This window comes from Enhydra lutris, unplaced genomic scaffold, assembly GCF_002288905.1.
Source record: "Enhydra lutris kenyoni isolate GAN:26980312 unplaced genomic scaffold, ASM228890v2 scaffoldscaffold54, whole genome shotgun sequence".
Taxonomy (NCBI): domain Eukaryota; kingdom Metazoa; phylum Chordata; class Mammalia; order Carnivora; family Mustelidae; genus Enhydra; species Enhydra lutris.
In genome coordinates, this window is record NW_019154138.1 from 10,277,011 (window position 1) to 10,299,719 (window position 22,709).

A 22,709-nucleotide genomic window follows, 5' to 3' on the forward strand; every position below is an offset into this window, starting at 1 on the left:
TTACGATGTGCATCCTTCCAGGCTTGTCTGCGGGGCTGGTCCTATTTTGTAATCTCAATGATCTTGTATTTTATAACTTCTTCTTCCATTTATTAGAATACAGTAATTTCCCCCATGTTATTACACCATCATTCACAAGTGATTGACCCATGGTTTGTCTGGTGCCTTCTTCATGGACATTTAGCTTTTTCTAGTTTATTATTATTACTCGAGAAAGCACTGAGGTGAGCATTTTTACAGATAAATCACGAGGTACCCTGTCCGGTTTCGCTAGGAAATGCCTTCCCGGGAGAGGACTGCTGAGTCCCAGACCATGAACCTTTTAAATCACTTTAATTCATTCTGCAAAACTGCCCTCCAGAAAGAGGTAGCCGTTTCTATACCCACAGTTGGGACATGAGAAGCGCTGGCTTCCGTGCGTCATTACCAGCACTGCCGACACTGTGCCAAGTCCATGGGCAAAAAAGAAAAAAAAAAAAGTATCTTGTTTTTGTTTTAATTTTAATTTCTTTGACTTCTCATGAGCTTTATTTTCTCGTGTATTTATTGGTCAATTTTAATCATTTTACAGATTTCCAGTTCACCTCCTTGGCTAGTTTTTCTCCTAGTGCATTCTAATCTGGGCCCTCATAAGATCCAAGCGAGGATCACGGGTGTGCGTGTGTGTGTGTGAGGGTGGGGGGGCGTGTGATCCTGGGGGGGGTGCTCCACAGATTGTCTCTGACTCCTCCTCCCTCACCACGGGCTCCTCCAAATGTCCACACCCAGCCAGGCATGCACACACACATGTGCACACATAATCGTTTCCTGAGGTTCAGACTGAAGCCTTGGTCTTCCAGGGACACCCAGCCGTTAGGGGTCGGGCGCTCGTATCTGGGGGCTGTAGGTTGAGCCGTCATCCCTCCCTGTGGCTGGAACATTTAGCTCAGCACCCCCTCTTTCAACCTCACTGTACGCTCTGCCTGCCATGCTCCCAGGGCCATCCCCAGCCAGGCTTTTCCTCCCAGGCTCCAAGGCAGCCCTCGATTGTGTTCCTCCCTGTGCCCTCCAGGACCCTACTGTCCACTTCCAACCACAGGGGGCTTCTGTCTGCTTCTGTGCCTGCTTCCGGCTTCCCCACACCCATCCCTCTTCATCTCAATGAATGCAGAGTTTTTCTTGACATTGTTTTAAGAATGATCCTGTGGTGATTTTTCTCTTCTTCATTCTTTCTTTCTAGGAGTGTTTTAACTTTTAAGAGCAAATAATATAATGACGGCCTCTGAGCTAAACAGGCGGGTCTTGCCCAGCGCTGAGGCTGCACTTAGGGACCAGGAAGGGAGGGGGTCCGGAGGTTCCAGAAATGAAGTGGTGGGTGTGGTCCCCTGCGCCCCTGCACGGCGCTTGTGCTGTCCTCCTCTACACCGGGGAGATTCAGTAGCAGGGCCCAACCGTCGCCCTCCCTCCCTAGGGCTCCTGCTCCACGACGTGACCATGGCTGGGCTGCAGGAGCTGCGATTCCCCGAGGAAAAGCCACTGCTCCGGGGCCAGGACGCTGCCGAGCTGGTGAGTGGCCTTTTGCGGTCCTGGGGTAGAGGGCGCCACCTCGTGGCCAAGAAGGAAACCGCGTGCCTTCCCTCCAGTATTGCCGATGGCCTGGAGCCCAGGGACCCTCCTTGGGGAGCCAGGCGCCTGGAGTCCTCCCGCCACCCTGAGACCCATGCCACTGCGCTGTGGCTTTTGCTGCCTTTGAGGCAGGGAGGCTTTTTAGGAGAGTGAGTCCCACTTCAGTGATGTGAAAACTGAGGCACAGAAAGTTAACTGACTTGGCCAAGGTCACAGAGTTGTTGGGAAGGAGGCCATGCTCAACCCTTGGTTCTGGAAGGCGATGGAGCCCCAAGAGGGTACCCGCTGGGCAGTGGCAGGGCCTTCCCTCCTCTGTGGACTTCTCTGTCCTTCCTCACAAGCTTCTGAGGACCGAGGGCAGCTGTGACCAGCAGTGTCATCTGGAGCAGTGGGACTAAGGCACTTGAGATTGTTTTGTTCCCAAGGGTCCCCTCCCGGGCTCTGGGTGTTAGACTCCAGAGTTGTTTGTACCCCACATTTTCTTGTTGTGGTGATGCCTGGTGCAGCCTCCTTTTCCCTCCTTGCAAAGAAAAGCTGTGCATCCACTGCTCAGAGAATCCTTGAGCGTGGGGACCCCGGGTCTCTGCTGGTTGTGCCGCTCACCCCTCAGTTTACAGATGGGGAAGCCAGGAGCCCCGTCCCCAAAACCTCGGCACACTGGTCTCTGCCCTGCCCTCTCACAGCCTCCGGCCAGGACCTGAGCGCCAGAACCGCTGGGTGCCTTGTGTTGGGACAGAGTGGCTGGCTGGATCTCCAGGGGCCCAGCCACACCAGGCTGGCAGTCCCGCCCGTTAACTTCAAGACAGAATCTTGGGTTAACGAACAAGACCTGAATATGTGGGGGCCCCAGGAATGGTCAGGGAGTGGCTGGTGAGCTGCCACCTTCCTTCTAGCTGTCTCTCTGGCCTGTTCCAAGGTCCCCCATCTCCTGTCTTGGGGCTGCCAGGAGCCTCCCCAGTGCTCTCCTTACTCTACAGCCTTTTAAAATATATCATGTCACTTTCTGCTTAAAGCTGGCCAGTGCCTGCCACCTGGCTCGAGCTGCAACCACTGTCCTTCCCAGGCCCAGGAGGAGGTCTGCACCCCACCCCCAGCCTCCTCTCCTGCCAAGAGGCCCGCTACTCTTCCTTGGACGAGCCACTCCTGTCCCCAGCTGCTGCTTTCCCCTGGGCTACCTTGCTCCAAACTTGTCCTCACTTTATTCAGGCTGTTCCAATGCCCCCTCCTCAGAGAGGCCTTCTCCAACTCCAGGTCCAATACTGACCCCCTAACAGGGATCCTGTCCGTTTTATTACTGGTCTCCCCAGGGCCTAGCAGACCCTTGCACACCTAAGGCTCTCGGTGAAGAGGGTCGGGTCATCGCAGATTGTGATGTGTCTCAGAAGAAGGAAGTTTCCCAGAACTTCCTGAAAAAGTCCCCCCCACAACCACCCCCCATTTCGAGGCAAGCAGAGCCCAGCCTGCTTGCGAGTCTAGGTGGGTAGATGGTGCCCTTGGGGACCCCTGCTCCCTGCCGCAAGAGCTGAGGCATGGGGGTTCCGGAGCAGCTGCCCAGAGGCGCTGCCTGCAGGTACCAGGTGTCTGTGGACAGCACAGAGATCTGAGGGCACCCTGGCCTCGTGATCCCGGCCTGGCTCTCCCACCCTCCACCTCTGCAGGACACCCCCAGAGACGCCCCCACACCCCTTCCCTGCCAGCCTGGCCCGGTCCTTACTGCCCCTCCCTCCCTGACTTGGTGAGCATGGCGCCTTTGACCAGCAGCCTGGCTCTGCCTTCCTTCTGCTGCATTTGGTGTCCCCCTTCATCCCTCTTGGACCCGGACCTGAGTTTGCCACCGTGATGTGCCCTCCCTGCCAAAGGATCTGCATTTCAGCCCTGAGCCCCCCACCGCTTCTCTCTTCCCTTGGCCTGGCACAAACCTCGCGCCCTAGCCCTGGTCACATCAGCATCAACGCGCCCCCCCACCCCGCCCCAGGAACCCGTGTGCTCCCAGCATGGCCACTGCAGATTCTCGTGACCTCACTCTTGGGCTTCCAGAGCCATTCTGGCCCTCTCTTGCCCAGCCGTTTCCCCCGTTCTCTCTCCTAGCTGCAGCACAGGAAGGTGTCGGTCCCCTCGCTTCTTAAACCTTCCGCGGAGTGCTGGGTGCCAACTCTTTGCGTCCAGGGAGGAATGCAGAGTCCCACATCCTTACCCACCATCGAGCTCACCATTCCAGGCTTGCTTGCCTTGGAAGACCCGGACGCCAGGCGTGTCCAGGGCTCCGTGGGGAATTTGTTGCTCCTTCTGCCCGTGCCGTATCCCCATCCTTCGTCTCCCCCAAGCCGCTGCTGGGCCTCCTCCCAGCTGGGCCCTCTCACCCACCTGTCTGCCTCAGACTGTTCCTGCTCTCCTTCCAGGACCTCCTGGGGTCCTGGGTTGGCGCGTATCATCCCTGCTCTTTCTTCCTCGGCTCCTGCTCCTCCACGGCCTTCCCATCTCCCGGGGACCCCCCAGCCCACTGGAAGCGCACAGCACGCCCCGCCATTATCTGCCTCATCCTTTGTGTTGATTCTGTTTTTCACAAAACTGCTTCCTCCTCTCTGCTCTTAGGGTCTTGAGTCTAGCAATCTCACCGATCTCCTTCCCTGCCCTTCGGCTCGGGCGTGACCTTCCAGTGAGAGGCTTCATCAGGCACCAGCCTCGTCCCTGTCCCGGAGACCCCCATCCCCTCCCTCAGAGGTTCGGAGTGGCCTGGCCACCTCCGCATTCTTCACCCTTCCCGCAGGCAGAACCCCCAGGCCCTGGAGGAGCTGGGAGGTGAGGCCAGAGGACAGCCACTATGTATGCGACAGTCCCAGCCACAGGAAATCTGGCTTTCCTCTTGGGGTGGGAGACCCTCTACAGCCGACTCACTCTGTTCACTGCCCCCACCACCCTAACTGCCAGAAAGCAGGAGGTTGAACTTATCCTTATGTTGAGAGTAAAACATCCGAATTGCTGGTTTTCATTCTTTTCCTTTTAACTCCCATGATTTGGGGTCGTCTTCTGTCTTGTCCATTAGCAGAGCAGCCCTTGTCTCGCCCTCCTTGGATAACATCCTGGTCCTGATCTGACTGTCTCATTTATCCATGTATTCATGGGTAGAGCCTCCTGGAGCTTGTGCAGCACGGAAGGTCAAGTGCAGGAGTATAAAGGACAGAGTGACCACGCTTCTCTTTAATCCTCGCAGACATGGAGGCTGTGAAGCGAGGTGGCCTGCCCCGTTTGTCACAGCCGAGGTTTCTAGACAGGCACAGCAGAAAGCAAGGCAGAGGGCCAGGGTCTCTGCTTTTCCTGGACATGTGCTGCTCCCCTCTTAACCCCATGAGGTTTCCTTCACTAGACCAGACCCACAGAGGACACACACGTGGGGTTCTAGCCCCCTCTTCCACTCCGCATCGCAGGCCGCTGCCTTGCAAACAGTGGGTGCTTCCAAGCTGATTCCCCTCATTTGCATAAGCAGACGTGCATCCAGCTCTGTCTGGGTTTGGGGAGCCCATTCTGGCCCAGGCTTTGTGGGGAGAGCAGAGCTGGACGGGGTCCTGCCCTCATGGGACTTGCAGCCCAGCGGGAAGGATGGGCACCAGCGACTCCCACTGTATGTTGTCAGTGAGCCTGAAAGCAGGGGACCTCAGGGGACCTTTGAGAGCACAAAGCAGGCAGGTCTGGAGAGGTGGGAGGAGCCGCAGACCCAGACAGAGCCTTTGTGCAGCTTGGAAAAGCCCCAGGTTCCTCCCTTGCAGGGCCTCAGCTTCCCCATCCCTAATGTGGGTGTGTTCGCCTTCCTCTGCCCTCCTTCCCTGCCGTCCTCTGCGGTGAGGCCCCCGCGGTCTGACCTCGGTGGGGCAGCAGGGCAGAGGAACCCCCAGCAAGGATTTGGCTCGAGTTTTCACCACTTTCTGGCCAGGTGAGTCAGCCTCTCTAAGTCTCCCCCTTCCCACCTGTAAGATAGACATCTCCACAGTTTCAATTAATAGGTAAAGTTGGTCTGAGTAGCTGCTTGTAGGCTTATCCACCAGACACTTAACTTGCCCGCTGCCTGGCAAGCCCTGGGTTGCCTTTGTTAACATTAAGCTGGACCCAGGAACACAGTAAGTGAGTCTGCTCCAGGCTGAGCCGCCCGAGCCCCTGGAGCCCCTGGGCCAGGCAGGGCTTAACATGCCGTCCCTCTCTTTGCCTTCCCTCAGGAGAACTCCGACACCTTCCTCTTGGCCGCGGACACAGACTGGAAGGTAGGTCTCGGCTCCACCTCCCCAGACAGGGGACTGCCAGCCGCCAGCCCCTGACCTTGCCCAGCCTGGTCCCAGAGGAGGGTCACTGCCCTTCTCACAGCCTCCAGGACCCCCCCTTCTCTTCACCCCAGCTTTCCCTGCTCCCTGCTCAGTGGAGACAGGTCTCCGCTCCCCTGCTGGGACCAGAGCAGGGGTGAGGCCTGGGGGAAGCGAGGATGGAGCTGGGATGCTGTCATCTGAATCAGCACTTTCCTCCAGTGAGGCTGGCGCTCTGAAATAGCTCCCATTTCCATGGAAACCGTTGCCAGGACAACCGTGTCCTCTTGAGTTTGATGCCAGGTTCCCTGTGAAAATTGAAATTGTTCTTTGTGTTTATTCCTCTGCATGGTGCCATTCCTTCCCTCTGAGTCCCATCGTGGCCCTCTATTTCCGGGCCTCAGAAAACATCTGAAGGCAGATGCGGCGGGAACCTCCACAGGTTCCAAAGTGCTGCTGGCCATCAAAAGCTGCTGAACCAAATAAGACCCTTCTAGGACCTTCCTCCTGGCTGGCCGGAACGGCCCTCGCCTGAGCCTGCCTTCAGTTTGGTTCGGTCTCAGGAAGCCCGCCCCCCCCCCCCCCCCCCCCCCCCCCCCCCCCCCCCCCCCCCCCGCCCCTATAGCCCCAGCCTCCAGGTATGGACGCCAGGGTGACGCAAGGTGGGGAGGCCGGTAAGCTCCTCCCCCCAGCACCCTGTGCTGCAGCAGGGACCCGGATCCCAGGCCTGTGCGGCAGGCCCTGGGTCATGTGTCCCTTCAAGGACACCAGAGGAGGCCTTGGAGCCGCCCACGTGCATGTGCTCCCGTCCCCTGGGAGCACCGGTTCCAAACACAAAGGAGTCTGGAGCTGAGGACCGGATGGGGTCTGGGGAACAAACGGGAGCCCAGGAGCAGGGAGAGGAGGGATGTGGCTGGGAGGTGGCCCAGGCCCAGCTGGGGATCTGTGCGGGCGCCCCAAGGGGGACGTCTTGTTCTCCCAGCTCGGAGGAGGACAGGACAGACAGCCCCTTTGCGCCAGAAGGGGGCTGGAGAAGTAAAATCCCCAAGAGGCCAGGCTAGACCTGGCTGACAGCAGGTGGGACCCACCAGACCAGTAGTGTTGACCGCCAGCCCCCAGAACACAGCTGGGAAGTACGAAAGGGGCCAGAGGAATCCTGGGGTCCTTTGAACCTGTGCCCCATGGGCCAGGCCAAGCTGGCTGGCCAGCTGTGTTCAGGCCCGTTTGCTCCGTAAAGGACAGCAGGTGTTAGAGGCTCCCGCTCCTCTACTCCACTTACACCCCCAGAGGCTGCCCCTTTTTTTCCTTTTTTCCCCTAGAAAAGCAGCTGAGAGGATGCATGGCCCTTATCTGGGCCAAGGCCTGGCAGGAATTTTGTCCCCTTTTCATTCCTTGCCTCAATGGACCCAGCCAGTGCGGGAGGCATGACAAACAAGAGCCCAACGGACCTGGGTCCAGGGCCTGTCCCTTCCACTTGTGGGCCGTGTGACCTCCAGCACCTGTCACTACCTTATCTGCACAGTGAGGACAGAGAGCTCAGACCTCCCAGGGAAGTGATGCCCAAGACCCAGTACTCAGATCCCAAGCTCCCAGTGACTGCGGCCTCCAGAGTGTGGAGTCAGAGGCAGGCAGCCTGGGTGTGGTCCCTGCTCCTGTGTGATGTTGGGCAGGTGACAGAACCTCTCTGTGCTTCATTTTCCTCATCTGTAAAGTGGATGTTAGGGAGATAAAATAAGGTGACATGTGCAAGGTGTTTGGAAGAGGCTGGCAAGTGGGAGATATGCTAATAAGCATTTGCTGCCCTTAACAATGTGACCCCAGGCCCTGAGTGCTAAGGTGCTGGAAAGCTCTGTGTTTACTAGCCAAGTGGGACAGTAAACTTCTCTGTGCTTTAGTTTTTCCATCCTTTTCCATAGCTGTGTGAGGACTCTGTGTTATCCTTGCAGCTATCTATGCAGACAGCACAGCTGTTCTCCCATTTACAGATGTGGAGGCTCAGAGAGGTTGACTGACTTGCCCAGGGTCACACAGCAGAGAAGGGGAGGAGATACAGCTGGAGCCAAGGTTTGGCTGGCTAGGACCTGACCCTGCCTTATCCGACCACAGTCCAGGGAAAGGACCACAGTGTGGAAAGACACACGGATTGCCCTGTTTCTCCCCTTAGGGCTTGGGCAGGCACGAAGTCAGGTCTGGAGCCCCTCATGGAGCTCTTGCCTGTTTTCACAGCAACTCTTCAGGAAGTCTGGATTCCTGTGTTACGGTTGAGTCTGAAGCACAGAGAAATTCCAAAGCCTTACCTGGGGTTACCCAGCTAGTGGGTGGGGGAGCTGGGACTTGAACTCGGGTCTGTGGTTTTGAAGCCAGTGAGCTGAGCGGAAATGGGGGCCTTGGCTGGGAGTGGGCAGTATCCAGGGTTAGCTTCTCACTGGGGACCAAGGGTGGCAGAGCCCCTCGGAGGTCAGAGGTTGGACTGGGCATAAGGCTGGTTGGGGACCACAGAAGAGCAGTGGGAGGGCAACCCTCGTCCCCTTTAAGGAGCAGGTAGGAGGAGTGAGTGAACAGGGCAGGGGCTGGGCTGTGCCAGAGTGGCCGCAGGGACCAGGGAGCATGGTCCGTCTCTTAAGGGGCAGGGGGACACCTCATTCCGCACCCTCGCTGTGCCGGGAGAGTGCAGAGTACGGGGTCCCTAGAGCCGGAGGTCACAGATGGGGCAGGGAAAGTTGTTGGTGTGCCCAGGGCAGAGGACGTGGCTGGGAATAGCACACATGGCAGGTGTTGACCGGGTCACTGGATGCCCAGAGATGGGGAGGCGACCCCCTTGCCCCAGGGCTGGCAGAGCAGGCTGGCCTGAGTGGCACGTTCCCTCATGAAAGAGACGGAATGGGGGCACAGGTGCCCAGCACCCTCCTCTGAGTCGTTCCTGCTTCTCTCAGTCCTTGGGCTCCCTCCTATCCTCCATTCCCTGACCCATTTCCTCTCCTCTCCTCTGCCTCCTCCTTCCCAGTTTACTCTATCCAAGGGTCTCTAGCCAGCTCCCCACACAAGTCCTTGCTGCTCAGGAGGACAGGGCACGGGCCGCCCCCACCATGGGTTGGCCCCAGAAGAGAGCGGACCCGGCTGCTTTGGCAGGCTGACTCCTCTTCCTCTTCGCCCATGGTGGCCTCCAGCCCCTTGCTGTAGGATGCAGATGGGAGGGCAAAGCTGGTGTGTGCCCACCATGCCGCTGGTCCTGCCAATCGCCCTGTGGGCAGGCACGGGGCATACATGTGGATAGAGTGGGGGCTGCCCTAAGGGAGACCCTGGGGAGCGGAGGAAGAGCAGGCCCTGGAACAGGGTCACCACAGGTTGCCCCAGAGAGCCAGTCACTCCCCCATCCTGTCAAGGTTAAGTGATCCAGACCTACCTGAGGTGGAGGCTGGGCTCCCAGCCCTCTCAGGCCTTCCCTGCTCCCCAGGGAACGGGTCAAGGGCTGTGCCATCCAGGGCATGCCTGTGTGCCCTGCCATATGTTGGGGTGTGTGTCCATGAGCGGCTCCTGAGTCCCTGACACAGGACACACCTGTATGGGTAGATTCTTGTCTCATCTTCCCAGGATCCTGCATGCGGCTGGGGGGTGGGGTGGGGTGCAGGGCCTGGGGACCAGCAAGGATGCTGTGTTGCTGGGAAGTGGGGGGAGCAGGAGGAGGAGCAGGAGCTGGGGTGAGTGAGGACTTTGGAAGCCAATGAGAGCCGGGTTCGTCTCCCGCCTGCCAATCTGGAAGCAGGGGCTGGGGAGAGCGAGTGGCTGCTCAGAAACCCCGCAGGGAGGCGGGGCGGGCCGTCGGCTGGGCTCTGCATATAAATGGCCCAGGGAGCGGCACCCCATCACAGCACCGCCATCTCCCCCTCGCTCTGCCCCCTCCCTCTGGACCCTGGTGACTCAGGCCTTTGTTTGCCCTGCCTGGTAGAGGCGGATCGCCTTCTCGCTCGGCAAGATGCCGGAGTGCTGGGATGGGGTGAGTGAGGGTTCTGGGGGTGGCCAGGTGGGTAGGGAGCAAGGGACAGCCGCTGCCTCTGGTGGTGGAGCTGCTTTTGGTCGCCTCACCTTGGGCATCACGGAGGCAAGGCCGGCAGCAGGTTCTAGAGTCCCTGGTGCCCCTGGCCTGCAGCAGTGGCTAGGGGGTCAGCTGCTAGTCAGGGCCTGCGGGGAAGGGCCAAAAGCTGCAGAAAGCGGAATGAGCTGTGCGACCTGCCTGCAAGCCTGGGCGCGCGCACCTCCCACTGACGGTGTGCCCTTGGCCTGGCAGGAGCCCGGCTGGCATCTGCCGCGGGCCTGTGACCGCCTCAGCCCTGGGGGAGGCTCTCCTCCCTGCACGTGTCAGGGTGTCACTCTTCCTGACCCCGCAAGTGTTGTCCTGGTTGTTTGGGTGGCTGCACTGGGGTGAGAACGGAAGGACAGCCTCTAACTTCCTTCCTCCACCGGGGTCCCCAGGGAACTTCGGTGCCAGTTTGGCTGAGGCGGGGAGGTCTGGGCCGGCTGCTATCACAGCCTTCAGGCCGAGGTCCCTGCAAGAGAGGAGACGGGAGGGGTTGCCGTGTCTTATTTAGAGGGTGGGGGAAGGCAGCGCTGGAGCCATGATCCTGCTGGGGTAAGGGCCTGGCGCAGCAGTGCCCAGGGGTACTGTTCTTCCTAAAAGAGGGAGAAGCCGGGGCCCAAGTCCTCCTCCGCCCCACGCCCAGCCTGCCCTGCTGGGGCACAGCACCACTCCCCCTCCCCCCCCTCCGCTGCCCCGCACCCATGCAGCACGTCAGCGCCTACCCCAGGCGGTCGGCCCAATTGCTGATGTGGTTGATGGAATGAATCGTACTAGCCGCCTCGCTCTAGCCCCTCACCTCCACCCACACGTTGAAACCCAGCTGGGACCACCCGCCACCCCAGCTCTCAAGGTCATGAGCGAGGGGAGACGGACCCATCAAGAGAGGACGTCAGAGCCCCCGCCTCCAGGTGGGCGCCCGCCCCGCTGCAGCAAGGCAGGGGGCTCTGACGTCACCGGGAGCCAATGAGAGCGCTTGGCCCTGGGGGCTGGGGGCTCAGAGCGCATCCGGCTGCGGCCCTCGGGTCACCCCTCTGGTGCTGCACCCCGAGGGATGACGGGGACACTAGGCTCCTGTCTGGCTGAGCTGGGTCAGAGCTCCTGGGTCGTTGGCGGCGGGTGGGTGTTCAGCCAAGTCACTGGGCCGCACGGGACCAGCCTTTGGGGGAGGAGAGCACTGTGCCTAAGTCCAGAGGCCCAGGGTCTGCTGATGGTGATGCGGGGTCACACCAGGGCTGGAAGGGGGTAGACATCCCCCATGCACAGCGACCGGCGGCAGAGGTGTGTGGGGCAGAGGTGTGTGGGCGGACGACTGCCGCCCTGGGCCCTGACTGGCACCCCGGGGCCAGCGCTGACCCCCCACAGAGAACCGCCCTTCACACCGCAGGAAGCGCATTGCAGCTCTTGTGTGCATGGCGCCCCTCCTGCCCCCCACCCCCTGCTCTCCAGAGCTGAGGGAGTAATGTGGGGCCTGGGGGACCAGGCAGCACGGCCCCCCAGCAGGGACAGGCGGCCGTGGAGAGCTGCCTGCTTGGAAATCTCTGGAGCGGAGCCTTCAGGGCATTCTCCTGGCCTCGGAGGCTGGCACCTGGCAAGGCCCAGCTTACCCCTTCTGGGCTTGACCTTGAGCAAGTCATTTCTCCTTTCCCAACCTCAGTTTTCTCCTCCAGGACTTGGTTCCCTGTAAAAAGTAAATGAGACACACGATGGTCAGCCATCAGTGAGCAGGAAACGTTCCTTGTTTTGTTGGCCCTGAGGACAGGCCTGGGATGTGGGGAGCCTGTGGTAGCCCTGGGCCTACTTAGAGGACATCAGGTTTATTGAGCAGGGCCTCATAGCAGAATTGTGGCTCCCAGGGTTTGGCCTTTGGCTGTGGGGTTGATGCTACCTTGTCATTCCCTGCTGAGACACAGGGGTCCTCTGAGCCCTGACCCAGGAAGACGAGACCCCAGGAAGCTGTCTCCTGTCTTAAATTCCCCCTTTTCCATCAGGAGCAGGAACTTGGCTTCTCTCTGAACCTAAGTGTTCTCCACGTGCAGAAGGGGAAAATGCATACATAACATGCTTGGCACTTGGCACACATTTGGGGGTCAGTCACTCCTGCCCTTGACCTTAGCCCCACCTCCCACTCACAGGGCCAGCTCACACCCATGGTGCAGGGCAAGGGTGTTAATTCAGCTCTGACAGACCCTCCTGGAGTCTGACCATCAAGCCGCCACAAGTGACTAGTTTGCAGAGAGACCAGCCCCCAGGGCACCTCCCCGAGGCTCAAGGATGCCTGTGTACATCGGCCTCCTCCTCCAGCATCCAGCGCCTGTTCTCAAAGGACTGGCAACCCCAAGCCGCAAAATCAAGGGAGTGAACCAAGAGGATCCCAGAGTGGTCACTGCAGAAGGCCTTTGGGGTTGGGTTCTAACCACACCCTGCCGGAAGCGAGGCCTTGGGGGTCACGGGGATGGGCCTTCAAGGTGGAAGGAGAAAACGTGAGCAAGAGTCTGGAGGTGGGAGCCAGGGACAGTGTGGGTGCCGGAGGCTGGGCTTGGCCGGGGGGTGGGGGGTGTGACTGCAGATTTCAGGTGGGGCTGTCCAGGCCATTGACCTTCAGCAGCAGCCCTGAAGGATTCTGAGTGAAGAAACACGGCGAGGGCGGGACTCAGGCTGGAGTGGCCGTGCTGTCCTGGAGGGGGGCTGCAGTGATTTGGAGAGAATGAGCTTCACTGGACCCTGCAGGGCCGAGAGTGGCAGGGCCTGGGCAGTAGCAGGCCACCCCACTGGTTAGCAGGCCTCCCTGTGCACGCCAGCCATCCGGGAAGGATGCTCCTCCCGGTCTGCTCTCCTGGGGGGCTGCCTGGGGCGAGGGGGGGTGGTGGAAGGAGAATAAGATGCCCCCTGCTGGGAAGTGGGGGCCCCACCACAACCAGGAGTAAGGGCTGCCCCTGTGCTATTTTCCCTCCAGGAACATGACATTGAGACACCTTATGGCCTGCTGCACGTGGTGATCCGGGGCTCTCCCAAAGGGAACCGCCCGGCCATCCTCACCTACCATGATGTGGGCCTCAATCGTAAGTGCACCCCAGCCCCATCCTGCCTGCCTCGGCCTTCCCTCCTTCCCCACAGGGCCGCCGACATCCCCACTCACGCTCAGCTCTGTGACCTTAGCCGTCTGGGCCTCGGTGTCCCTGCTGGACCACGAGGCGGATCACTTCCACCTTCCCTCCCTCTCAGGCCCGCAGGCCTCCCCACCCCTTTGCTGAGCCACAGCCGCGATGTGTGTCTTTGCAGACAAGCTGTGCTTCAACACCTTCTTCAACTTCGAGGACATGCAGGAGATCACCAAGCACTTCGTGGTGTGCCATGTGGATGCCCCCGGGCAGCAGGTGGGGGCGTCGCAGTTTCCCCAGGGGTAGGTACCAGGGAGCACTCCCCACGCCAGATCGCCCCGGCTCCGTGGTCCAGGCCACGCCCGGCCCTGACTGCCCACTCCACCCGCAGGTACCAGTTCCCCTCCATGGAGCAGCTGGCCGCCATGCTCCCCAGCGTGGTGCAGCACTTCGGGTGAGTCCCACCCAGACCCTGGTCCTGGGCTGGGGGCCGGAGGCTGCCCCGCACCGCCGCAGGGCCAGCAGGCACTGGCTGAGGGCAGTCACGGGCAGCGCCTCCCCTGGCCCTGGAGTGACCAGCCGTGTTCTCCGCCAGGTTCAAGTACGTGATTGGCATCGGAGTGGGAGCTGGAGCTTACGTGCTGGCCAAGTTTGCCGTGAGTCTCCCTCCTTCCACCCCCCTCCCAGGGCTGGCCTCTCCCTGCAACGCTTCAGCCACAGCCACAGGAACATTTGCTCTTTCTTCCTGCTGCTCCCCCTCCCCCTACTTCCTCTTCACTTAGAAAATCCCCCCTTTTTCTTTTTCATCCCGGGAAATTAAAAAAAAGAAGTTATTTTTCCATACATTTCTTCAAAAGATTATAAACGGTAACTTGCATAGCCATTAGCCCAAACCCAAATATCTGCGAGCCACAAACTCTACAACAAATTGGTCTAGCCACTGAGCAAGGATTTTCCTAATCACTTACACACTAATTAGGGTAATTTTTACTCTTTTACATTTCTTTTTTTTTTTCAAATATTTTATTTATTTATTTGGCAGAGATCACAAGTAGGCAGAGAGGCAGGCAGAGAGAGAGGGGGAAACAGGTTTCCTGCGGAGCAGAGAGCCCGATGCGGGGCTCCATCCCAGGACTCTGGGATCATGAACTGAGCCGAAGGCAGAGGCTTAACCCACTGAGCCACCCAGGTGCCCCATAAGTGGGAGTCATTTCTTAACCAAAAATTACACTTATGTTAAGTTTGGAAGAATTTTTTTTTTTTTCAAAATGTCACATTCTAGTTGCCATTCTGATATTAAAGATTTTATTTATTTGTCGGAGATGAAAGTGCACAGTCAGGGGGAGCAGCAGACTCTTGGCTGAGCAGGGACCCCATGCGGGGCTTGATCCCAACCCCAGGATCATGAACTGAGCTGAAGGCAGACGTTTAACCGACTGAGCCACCCAGGCACCCCAGTTTGGAAGGTTTAAAGGAAGTTGCATTTCAGAAACATCACGTTGAGTAGGAGCCCATAGGCTTTTCCTATCTGAAAACAAAAACTTAATTTTCAGGATTCAAAAATTTTTTTCTATTTAAATATTTCTTTTTCCAAAAGAAAAGGCCATGCATTTTGAACTCCAGTGTGGATTTCGGCACTTACCACCTGTTAGCTGCCGACCGTTCCCTGTCCCCCCAGGAACACTGACAGGATAGCAGAATCCTATGTATATCACTGCTTTCCGCTGAAGAAATCATTCAAGTCTCTTTTACATTTGAACACAACACAGGCTTTGGAAAGGTCGGTTTCCTTCTTCAGTAGGGTTTTTTTCTCTGTGAAAGCAAAGAAACAAAATACTTCGTTGAAGATGTTTACTCCTCAGTTTTACATCAGCAACATAGTCAGAGACTTACTAAAAGGCGTGGAAAACAAGCCACAGACGTAGATTCCAAATCAGTCAAAGAATTGTGAAAGGTTAGGGGAGGGGAAGAGGGCAGGAGGAGGACGAGCAGGGGCCATAGGCAGGGGAGCCCAGGCAGGGGTCCTGCTGGGCCCTGAGTCATCTGTGACATCCTCTTCTCCTCGGACCCCCCAGCCACCTGCGACATAGGCAGGGCAGGCACCTTAGAGCCTGAGCAGGAAGACAGGCTCCCTCCATACCCTCCCGCCTCCCATACCCTGTCTCCCTCTCACTGTAGCTCATCTTCCCCGACCTGGTGGAGGGGCTAGTGCTGATGAACATTGACCCCAACGGCAAAGGCTGGATTGACTGGGCGGCCACCAAGGTGAGCGTGGTCCTGGTAGACAAGGGTGCTGGTGCTGACAGTGCCCTGTGGGTGGTGCGGGGGAGGGGCTGCACTCATGCGCCAACTCCCCTGCCCCCCCCCCAGCTCTCTGGCCTCACCAGCACTTTACCCGACACGGTGCTATCCCACCTCTTCAGCCAGGTAAGGGGGTGGGGCCCCCATGGGAGCTGCACTGGGGGCTGACCTGGGGGTCTTGGGAGCCTCTAGAGGGCCTGGTTCTTGCCCAGGGCTTGTACCCCCTCATAGCCAGGCAAGAGGAGGAGGTCTGTGTGGGCGTTCTGGGGCATCTGACCTGTCTCTGCTTGGCTGAGAGATGGGGGTGCTCCTCTGACTGCCGGATGGAGCCCTCCCCTCCACGAGGCACCGCCCCCATCCCCCCCATGGGAAGAGGGCTGCAGGCTCTGCTACTTGCGAGCCCCCTCTGAGACCCCATCCCCGTCTGTCCGCCCCCCTCCACGCACCTCCCCCATCTGTCCCCCGGACCCAGGAGGAGCTGGTGAACAACACAGAGCTGGTGCAGAGCTACCGGCAGCAGATCGGGAACGTGGTGAACCAGGCCAACCTGCAGCTCTTCTGGAACATGTACAACAGGTGCGGGTGGTGCGGGCTCAGCTCTGGCCCCAGGCACTGAGTGCTCGCTCTGCCGGGGCTCGGGGAAGACGGCAGGCCAGACACGTGCGCTCCCTGGTCTGCAGGTGGGCAGCTGGGTGCAGCTCTGAGAAGAGTCACTGCTGGCTCTAGTCACCCCCCCTTGAAGGGCAGACAGGGAGCAGGGCTGTGGACGGACTCGGGTGCTTGGGCTCTTCCATGCCTTCTCCCGTGGGGCACTGCGGTCCCGCCAGGGGACGGCGAGGGATGCCGGCAACATCCTTGACCCCCACGGCCCGAACCTCTGGGCTGACATCTGTAGGTGGGGAGGAGGCTGGATGAAGCCCACGGTTTTCAGGCTGTGCTCCTTGGAGCCCACTGGCCTTCCCTCCTTCCTTCCTCCTACTAACATTTATTAAGCTCCTGCTGTGTGCGTGGTGCTGGGGATACAGTGGAGAGCCAGAGGACCAGGCCCTGCCTGCCTCTCTGACCTTGGATCCGCATGCATGGGCAGTGGTACATGTTGGGGCCGTGCTTGGAGGGGGAGCGACAGCCAAATTGAGGGCCCACCTGGCATGAATTGGGGGGTCTGAGAAGTCCCATATGAGGGGACACCTGAAGACCCCCTATTTGTGCAGGCCATGTCCCTGTCTCCCTGTCTGTCAGCTGGGATCTGGGAGGCCTTTTCCATAGCTGAGACAATTCAATAACCATAAGCCCCAATTCTGGGCCCAGACGTGGACATCGGGCCCTTTTGCCATTGTGGGACGCTGGGGTGGGGCCTGGTGCGCACGACCCCTGGCATCCCATCCTGAGCTGCCTCTCTCTACTCTGCCTCTCTCTCTGTAGCCGCAGAGACCTGGACATTAACCGGCCCGGAACAGTGCCCAATGCCAAGACGCTCCGGTGAGTGCCCTGCACCCTCCAGGCTGCCCCTGCCCCCTCCTCCCCCGGCCCAGGCCAGACAGCCCTTTTCCTCTGTGTCTGCAGCTGCCCAGTGATGCTGGTGGTGGGGGACAACGCACCTGCTGAGGATGGGGTGGTGAGTGAGGGACTGCGCCCTGGCTGGGGTGGGGGGGGGTGGGAGGCGGGAGTAAGGGCATCATTGGCCTCTGGCCGGCGGGACCAGGACCTGGATGTTGACTTCTCAGCCCACCTCCCCACCATCTTGCCATGCATCTCCACCAGGCAGGCCACCCTTCAGGTGAGGGAGGCGTGTAGATGGAGGGAGCTGGGGCCAGACCACCTGCCAGTCACACCCTCCCTCCATCCCTCCCAGCAGTGTAGCCCTACCCCAGTCTCTGCCGACCTCAGGCCCAGAGACGGAGATCTCTTCTCTGCAGCCTGGTTCATTCACTCTGCAGTAATCCCCGAGCACGTGCATCCTGGGTCTAGCCATGGCACCCGTTGCCTTTGGGGATCGTCACCTTCCCCACTGAAACTCTGGAAGCAGGCAGCCCAAGGTTTCATGTCCCCGTTAGCACAGAGCCCTTAGGGTCCAGGAGTACCTGGGGCTGCCCCCAGTGTACCCAAAACAAGGACACCTTCCCTGTGCCTCAGGGCCCGGAGGAATAGGGTGTAGGAATAGGGTCCAGACTGTCTGGACCCAGGCAGAGCACACCCCCTCCGCCTCTGCCCCATCTTTTAACGATTCTTGACCCTTCCTCATCTCACCGCCTGACCCCTGTGGGCCCTGGAGCTCTCCCAGCCACGCCCATCGAGGTGGCCCCAGCTTCCTGTAAAGACATGGCCCAGTCCCTGCCCCATTCTGGCCCTGCCAGCAGTTATGAGTGGAGTCCAAGGGTGTCGGGTCTCTCGGGGTTGGGGTGGGGGACCGCTTCCTGATCGGCAGGGGCTTGGACTTTCTGAAGGCAGCCTGCATGCCCTCCTTCACCAGTAGAGCTTCCCAGCTCTGGGACCAGAACCTGCCTTAGCAACTGGGGGTAGGGGACTCCCCAGGGCCGAGGCTGCCTTACTCTGCTGACCTTGTCCTTAGGTGGAATGCAACTCCAAGCTGGATCCGACCACCACGACCTTCCTGAAGGTGAGGCCTCCCTCCCCCGCTGGAGGCCAGCTCCCCAGCCAAGGGTCCACCCTCAGAGGGGCGTGCCTGGAGTCTCATCTGAGGCAGGAGCGGACAGTGTGTCTGCTCAGGGCAGCCTATTTAGGTATACAGGGCCTGGGCAAAGTGTGGGGTGACCCCTGCTCAGCTCACCCCCCTCTCTTCCCTGCAGATGGCAGATTCCGGGGGACTCCCCCAGGTCACACAGGTGAGACTTCTGGCCCTCCTTGCCTTATCTAGCCCGGTGCGGGAGGCTTCCCTTCCCCCCCAGTCTCAGGCAGCCAGTCAAAGCACGTGACTTTCTTCTCTCTGTCCCGCAGCCAGGGAAGCTGACTGAGGCCTTCAAATACTTCCTGCAAGGCATGGGCTACAGTAAGTCAACCTCCCCGGACCCCGCCCTAGAGGCGTGGAGCGGGGCAGACGGCAGAAGGGGGCTGGCACACCGTGTGGGGGTGATGGCGAGCAGCCTGCTGGCGTGTGACTTCTGTGTTCGCCGGGCCTGGAGGCCGCACGTCTCCCCACACGTTCTCACCATGACTGGGGACTCCAGGTAGTCTCCACCTGAGTTGTGAGGAGGTGATCCCAGGCTGTGTCGGGCTCTCCTGTGCCCTCTGGGAGGCTTTGGGACACTGTTCTCATGGTGATGTGGGGCAGTAGGGTCTTCTTCAGGCCTGGGGGACCAGAGCCCGGGGCTGGGTCCTGCCCACGAAGCCCACGTAAAGCTGAGTCCTGCACACCACCCGCTGCCCCGCCAGACCCACAGCACCTGAGAAGGGCTTTTGCCACAGGGTGGCCCATGATATCGGGGGCATCAGAGGGGGCTTGGGGGCTGGGGCCTGAGGAAAACATGTGGGAGAGCTAAAGGCAGCTGAACCTGGGGGCGGCACGGGTGAAGACCCCAAGGTAATAGGGGCTGTGGGGTGGCAACGGCCACCCTCCTCCCTTCTGCCGACTGCCCCTTAGCAGGGATGAGATGCCCAGACTGCTCAGGAGTGCCTCCAGCCCTCACGCACACACACATGTGCACGCACACACCTTCTCATTTCCTTGATTCCAACCCCAACCCCCCCACCCCCCTGTATACCTGGCTCTCCTGCTGGAACTCCTCTCCCTGAATTTGTGTCTCCCCCCAGCCTTCAGCCTCTGGAGCTTGTGGAAAGACAGGGAGGGAAGGCTGGGGGCCTAGCCAGGAGTGGGCCTGCCATACTTTCTGGGGAGAAGTAGGGCAAAGAGAGGCCTGAGCCAACAGAGGGACACAGCAGGAGCTCTGAGGCTGGGCCTGAGCTCCAGGAGCTCCCACCGAACGTCTGTGGGATGGGTGGATGGGCCCCGCCTGGTAGGCTGGGACCTGTTCTCAAGGCCCTATGAGAAATGTCGTTGCGCAGCCCAAGAGCCGGGCAGGATGTAGGAGGGGATGCAGGCCTCCCCCAATCTGGGCCTGGGGAGACTGAGGCCCAGAAAAAGGGGGAGGGTGCTGCCGCTAGGGATATGGGCCCCAAAGCCCCTCTCGCCATGAGGCCCTCAGTGCCGCAGCCCAGACTAGAGAAGCGGGGGCAAGAGGAGTGTCCCCACCGTAGCGTCCGGGCTCCCTCAGGGGCTGCTTCGGTGGGCGGGCAGGAATGGGCTTCCTGAGGCTGTGGTCCGGCCCGGCCTGCTCTGTGCCTGTCCTATTGTCTCCTCTCCCTGCCCTTGTGGGGCCACGCTCTTCACCCGAGTTCTGTGTCTCCCCCACCCCCCCCACCCCGCCCTTCTGGCTCTGTCTTCTCTCTTAGTTGCATACTTGAAGGACCGAAGGCTGAGTGGAGGAGCAGGTAGCCCTGTGCCCCCTCCCATGCATGGACCCCTGCCCCACAACCCCCTGCTCCTTCCTCTGTGCGGTGCTGCAGCCCGGCCTCATCTCGCTGGGCTTGGGAACTTTCTTGTGTCCTGCTTGCCTCCAAAGTCCGAAAGAGTCCTGCTTTGTCACAGATCCTGGACTCCAGTGGGTTGTGTCCCCTGTTCAGAGTGGCTGGGGTTTACAGCAGTCTGGCTTATGGGGTGCCGTGGACCGCGTGGCTTTCAGAGCTCAGGCTGTTGGAACCAGAGCCTCACAGAGCGGAAGCCCAGGCCTGGCCCTGGGAGCAGGGGCGTCCGGCCATGCCCGAGCTGGATGGATGGCCGGTTGCATTCAGGAAGGTGGAATTCGCCCTGAGAGTCTTGTTTGTGCAACTCTGAGTACAGACAGAAACTGGATTTAAGGCAGTCTGTGGCCTCTGCCCCTTGTCCTCCTTGACAGAAGTAGTCATGCTCCCCTGTCCAGTCATCCTCTTGAGGGAGGCATCGTGGGAAATACGTCCATCCCTGCACCAGCTCAGGGGGCCCCAGTCCAACCACCCTGCTCTAGCCGTAGCTCTGGCCAGCTGTCATGAGATGGGTCCTGCTGGCCTCTGCGGGGGCCCCCGGTCCCCCGCCTCTTGGGCTCAGTCACTGGTGCTGGTGCTGCATGCCCCCGGCTTGACAGGGCAGATGCCAGAGCCGCGGCTTGAGATGGGCCCCTGCGCCGTTGGAAGAACAGGTGTGGCTGGCCGCTTCGCTTGCGTCAATCCTTGTCCCACGCGCCGGCCCCTAGCCCTGCCTGCCTGCCCTCACGCCCGCTCCCATCTCTGTCCACAGTGCCCTCGGCCAGCATGACCCGCCTCGCCCGCTCTCGTACGGCATCTCTCACCAGTGCCAGCTCGGTGGATGGCAGCCGCCCGCAGGCCTGCACCCACTCGGAGAGCAGTGAGGGGCTGGGCCAGGTCAATCACACCATGGAGGTGTCCTGTTGAAGCCCTTGGCCCGGCAGAGACACCCACCTGCCCCCACCCGCCTCAACGTCCCACTGCCATCCTCGCGCCGGCTCGTTTTCCTTTTAGTTTATTTTTGTGAAGGCCAAGGGGAGGAAATGGGTTTACTTCTCTCTTGTTAAAAAGATGAGGGGATCCATCCTAGATGCTGCAGAACAGTCTCCAGGTGGTTTTGAGAGACTCACTCCTCCCCACCCCCAGCTCACTCACCTTGTCAACTTGGCTGACTTAGACCCCCTCTTTCAACTCCCCACAGTCAGGGCGGGGTACAGGGAGGAAGGGGATTTGCTAAGGAGAGAGTTCGAGTGCTTCTCTGGGCAGGATCCAGGATAATATCCTAGACAGAAGAAAGCACGGGATGGCCCCCTCGGGCAGGCAGTTGGAGACGGCACGTGGTTTTGAGGTGGTGTGCTGGGACAGCAGGAGCCACAGGGTCCAGCTCAGGTACTGAGGGGACAACCAGGAGGAGGCACTGGGGGGCCCTGGGAGGCAGGAATCCTGGAGCTCTGCAGGCCCCTTTCTCCCCATCTCCTCCACCAAGCACATCTGTTTCTGTCTTTTTGCACTTGTGACAATCACCTGAACCGTAGCCACAAGGGGGCACTCCTACCAGGCAGCAGCTTCCCTGGTGCCTCTGGGCTGGCCTGGTGATGGAGGGCCAGGCAGGTAGGGTCCAAACAGGGTTTCTCTGCCCAAGGAATACAGAACACAGAGGACCTAAAAGGCAAGAACCCCATAGACTGTCTTAGCCCAAACACTCCACCACCTCCTGGCCTTGGCCCATGTCTGAGCCAAGGCCCAGAGGTAGAAAGTTGCCTGATCCTCTGTCTCCATTGGGACCTGATTTGGGGACTGAGCTTAAATGCTGGGATAGCCCATGAGGGTTGGATGCACCCCAGAACTTCATGGTGTCTGCCTTCGGGAGCCAGTATGTGGCTGGAGGCAGTGGTGGCTGAGAGTCCTAGTTCCATGGAGGACAAGATTTTTGCCCACAGGTTCCGTGGAGGACAACTCAGTCAGCAGCAGTGTGTCCAAAACCACCAGAAACATGGTATTATCTCTGGTCCTGGTCAAGCTATGCCAGTATTTTCTGTGGACATCACTAAGAAAGAAGAGAGTTTATTTGGAGAGAAATGGTCTAAGGTAGCGAGACTTCTACAGGCCCCCACTGCCATCTCAGGACGTTTGGAGTGGCTTGGGCTGGGGCTTACTGGGTCCTGGGGTGGGAAGTGAAGTTTCCTGAAGTGAACATGAGCCAGGCTGAGGAGAAAAGCTCTCCACACACCCTGGTCTCCTCCTTTCACCTGAAGCCCAGGACTGTGCCATACACATCCCACCTACCCACACTATCAGGGAGAATCTCCTGGCCCAGAAACCAGAGCCACTGGTCTTGGAGCCTAAATCAGTTGCCACACAACCTGAAACCAGAGGTGAGAGAGCAATGCGAACTGCAGGGCTGTGGAGGGGACAGTTGCGTGTGGGGTGCTGAGGCTGAGCGGACACCTGCATCCACCTTTCCTTGGAACATATCACCCCCTTCTAGAATCTTAAGCCATTACTAGACTGCTCTAGAGCCTGGTGGAGTGTTAGTCTGTCCCCAGTTCTATTCACTCACGTGCTTCCTTTGAATATCAAATGTGACTGTTTGAAAAACTGGTAGAATTAATCTCTCTTACTGTAGATAGCGCTGCAGACCTTGGATTTTTTTTTTCCTGTGTTCTTTCAGATGAGATATCTATAAATATCTATACATTATATATATATATATGTATATTGGGTCTTCCTGCGTGTGGTTTTCCATCGGAGGTTGTCTCTTTGGTCAAAGTGAACTTTTAAAGGAGTTATTTTCCTCTCTGTATAAAGTGAAGAACCTAATTTTGT

The 22,709-nt window shown here is 59.2% G+C and overlaps 1 protein-coding gene across 4 annotated transcripts; it reads left to right on the plus strand.

Annotated features, from left to right (window-relative positions):
* The first annotated feature begins 1,455 nt into the window (after window positions 1-1,455).
* On the plus strand, window positions 1,456-22,596 carry LOC111157335 (NDRG family member 4). Of its 4 annotated transcripts, XM_022518660.1 has the most exons (16): window positions 1,459-1,545; window positions 5,814-5,858; window positions 12,923-13,028; window positions 13,249-13,369; window positions 13,459-13,521; window positions 13,663-13,723; window positions 15,246-15,332; window positions 15,438-15,494; window positions 15,841-15,944; window positions 16,791-16,847; window positions 16,932-16,983; window positions 17,938-17,985; window positions 18,176-18,211; window positions 18,324-18,375; window positions 19,776-19,814; window positions 20,656-22,596. In XM_022518660.1, exons 1-16 carry the CDS (start codon window positions 1,474-1,476, stop codon window positions 20,808-20,810), a joined length of 1,155 nt encoding a protein of 384 aa, XP_022374368.1. In that variant the 5' UTR covers window positions 1,459-1,473; the 3' UTR covers window positions 20,811-22,596. The 4 variants fall into 4 exon arrangements, with proteins under 4 accessions (XP_022374367.1, XP_022374368.1, XP_022374366.1 ...); XM_022518659.1 differs by lacking the exon at window positions 19,776-19,814 and having other exon boundaries at window positions 1,456-1,545; XM_022518658.1 differs by lacking the exons at window positions 1,459-1,545; window positions 5,814-5,858 and adding an exon at window positions 9,717-9,888.
* The last annotated feature ends 113 nt before the right edge of the window (window positions 22,597-22,709 follow it).

Coding starts and splice junctions, on each gene's coding strand:
- LOC111157335 (XM_022518660.1), top strand. CDS start 1,474: ATGGCTGGGCTGCAGGAGCTGCGATTCCCCGAGGAAAAGCCACTGCTC. Junction 16,848..16,931: donor CCCAATGCCAAGACGCTCCG/GTGAGTGCCCTG, acceptor CTGTGTCTGCAG/CTGCCCAGTGATGCTGGTGG. Junction 18,212..18,323: donor GACTCCCCCAGGTCACACAG/GTGAGACTTCTG, acceptor TCTGTCCCGCAG/CCAGGGAAGCTGACTGAGGC.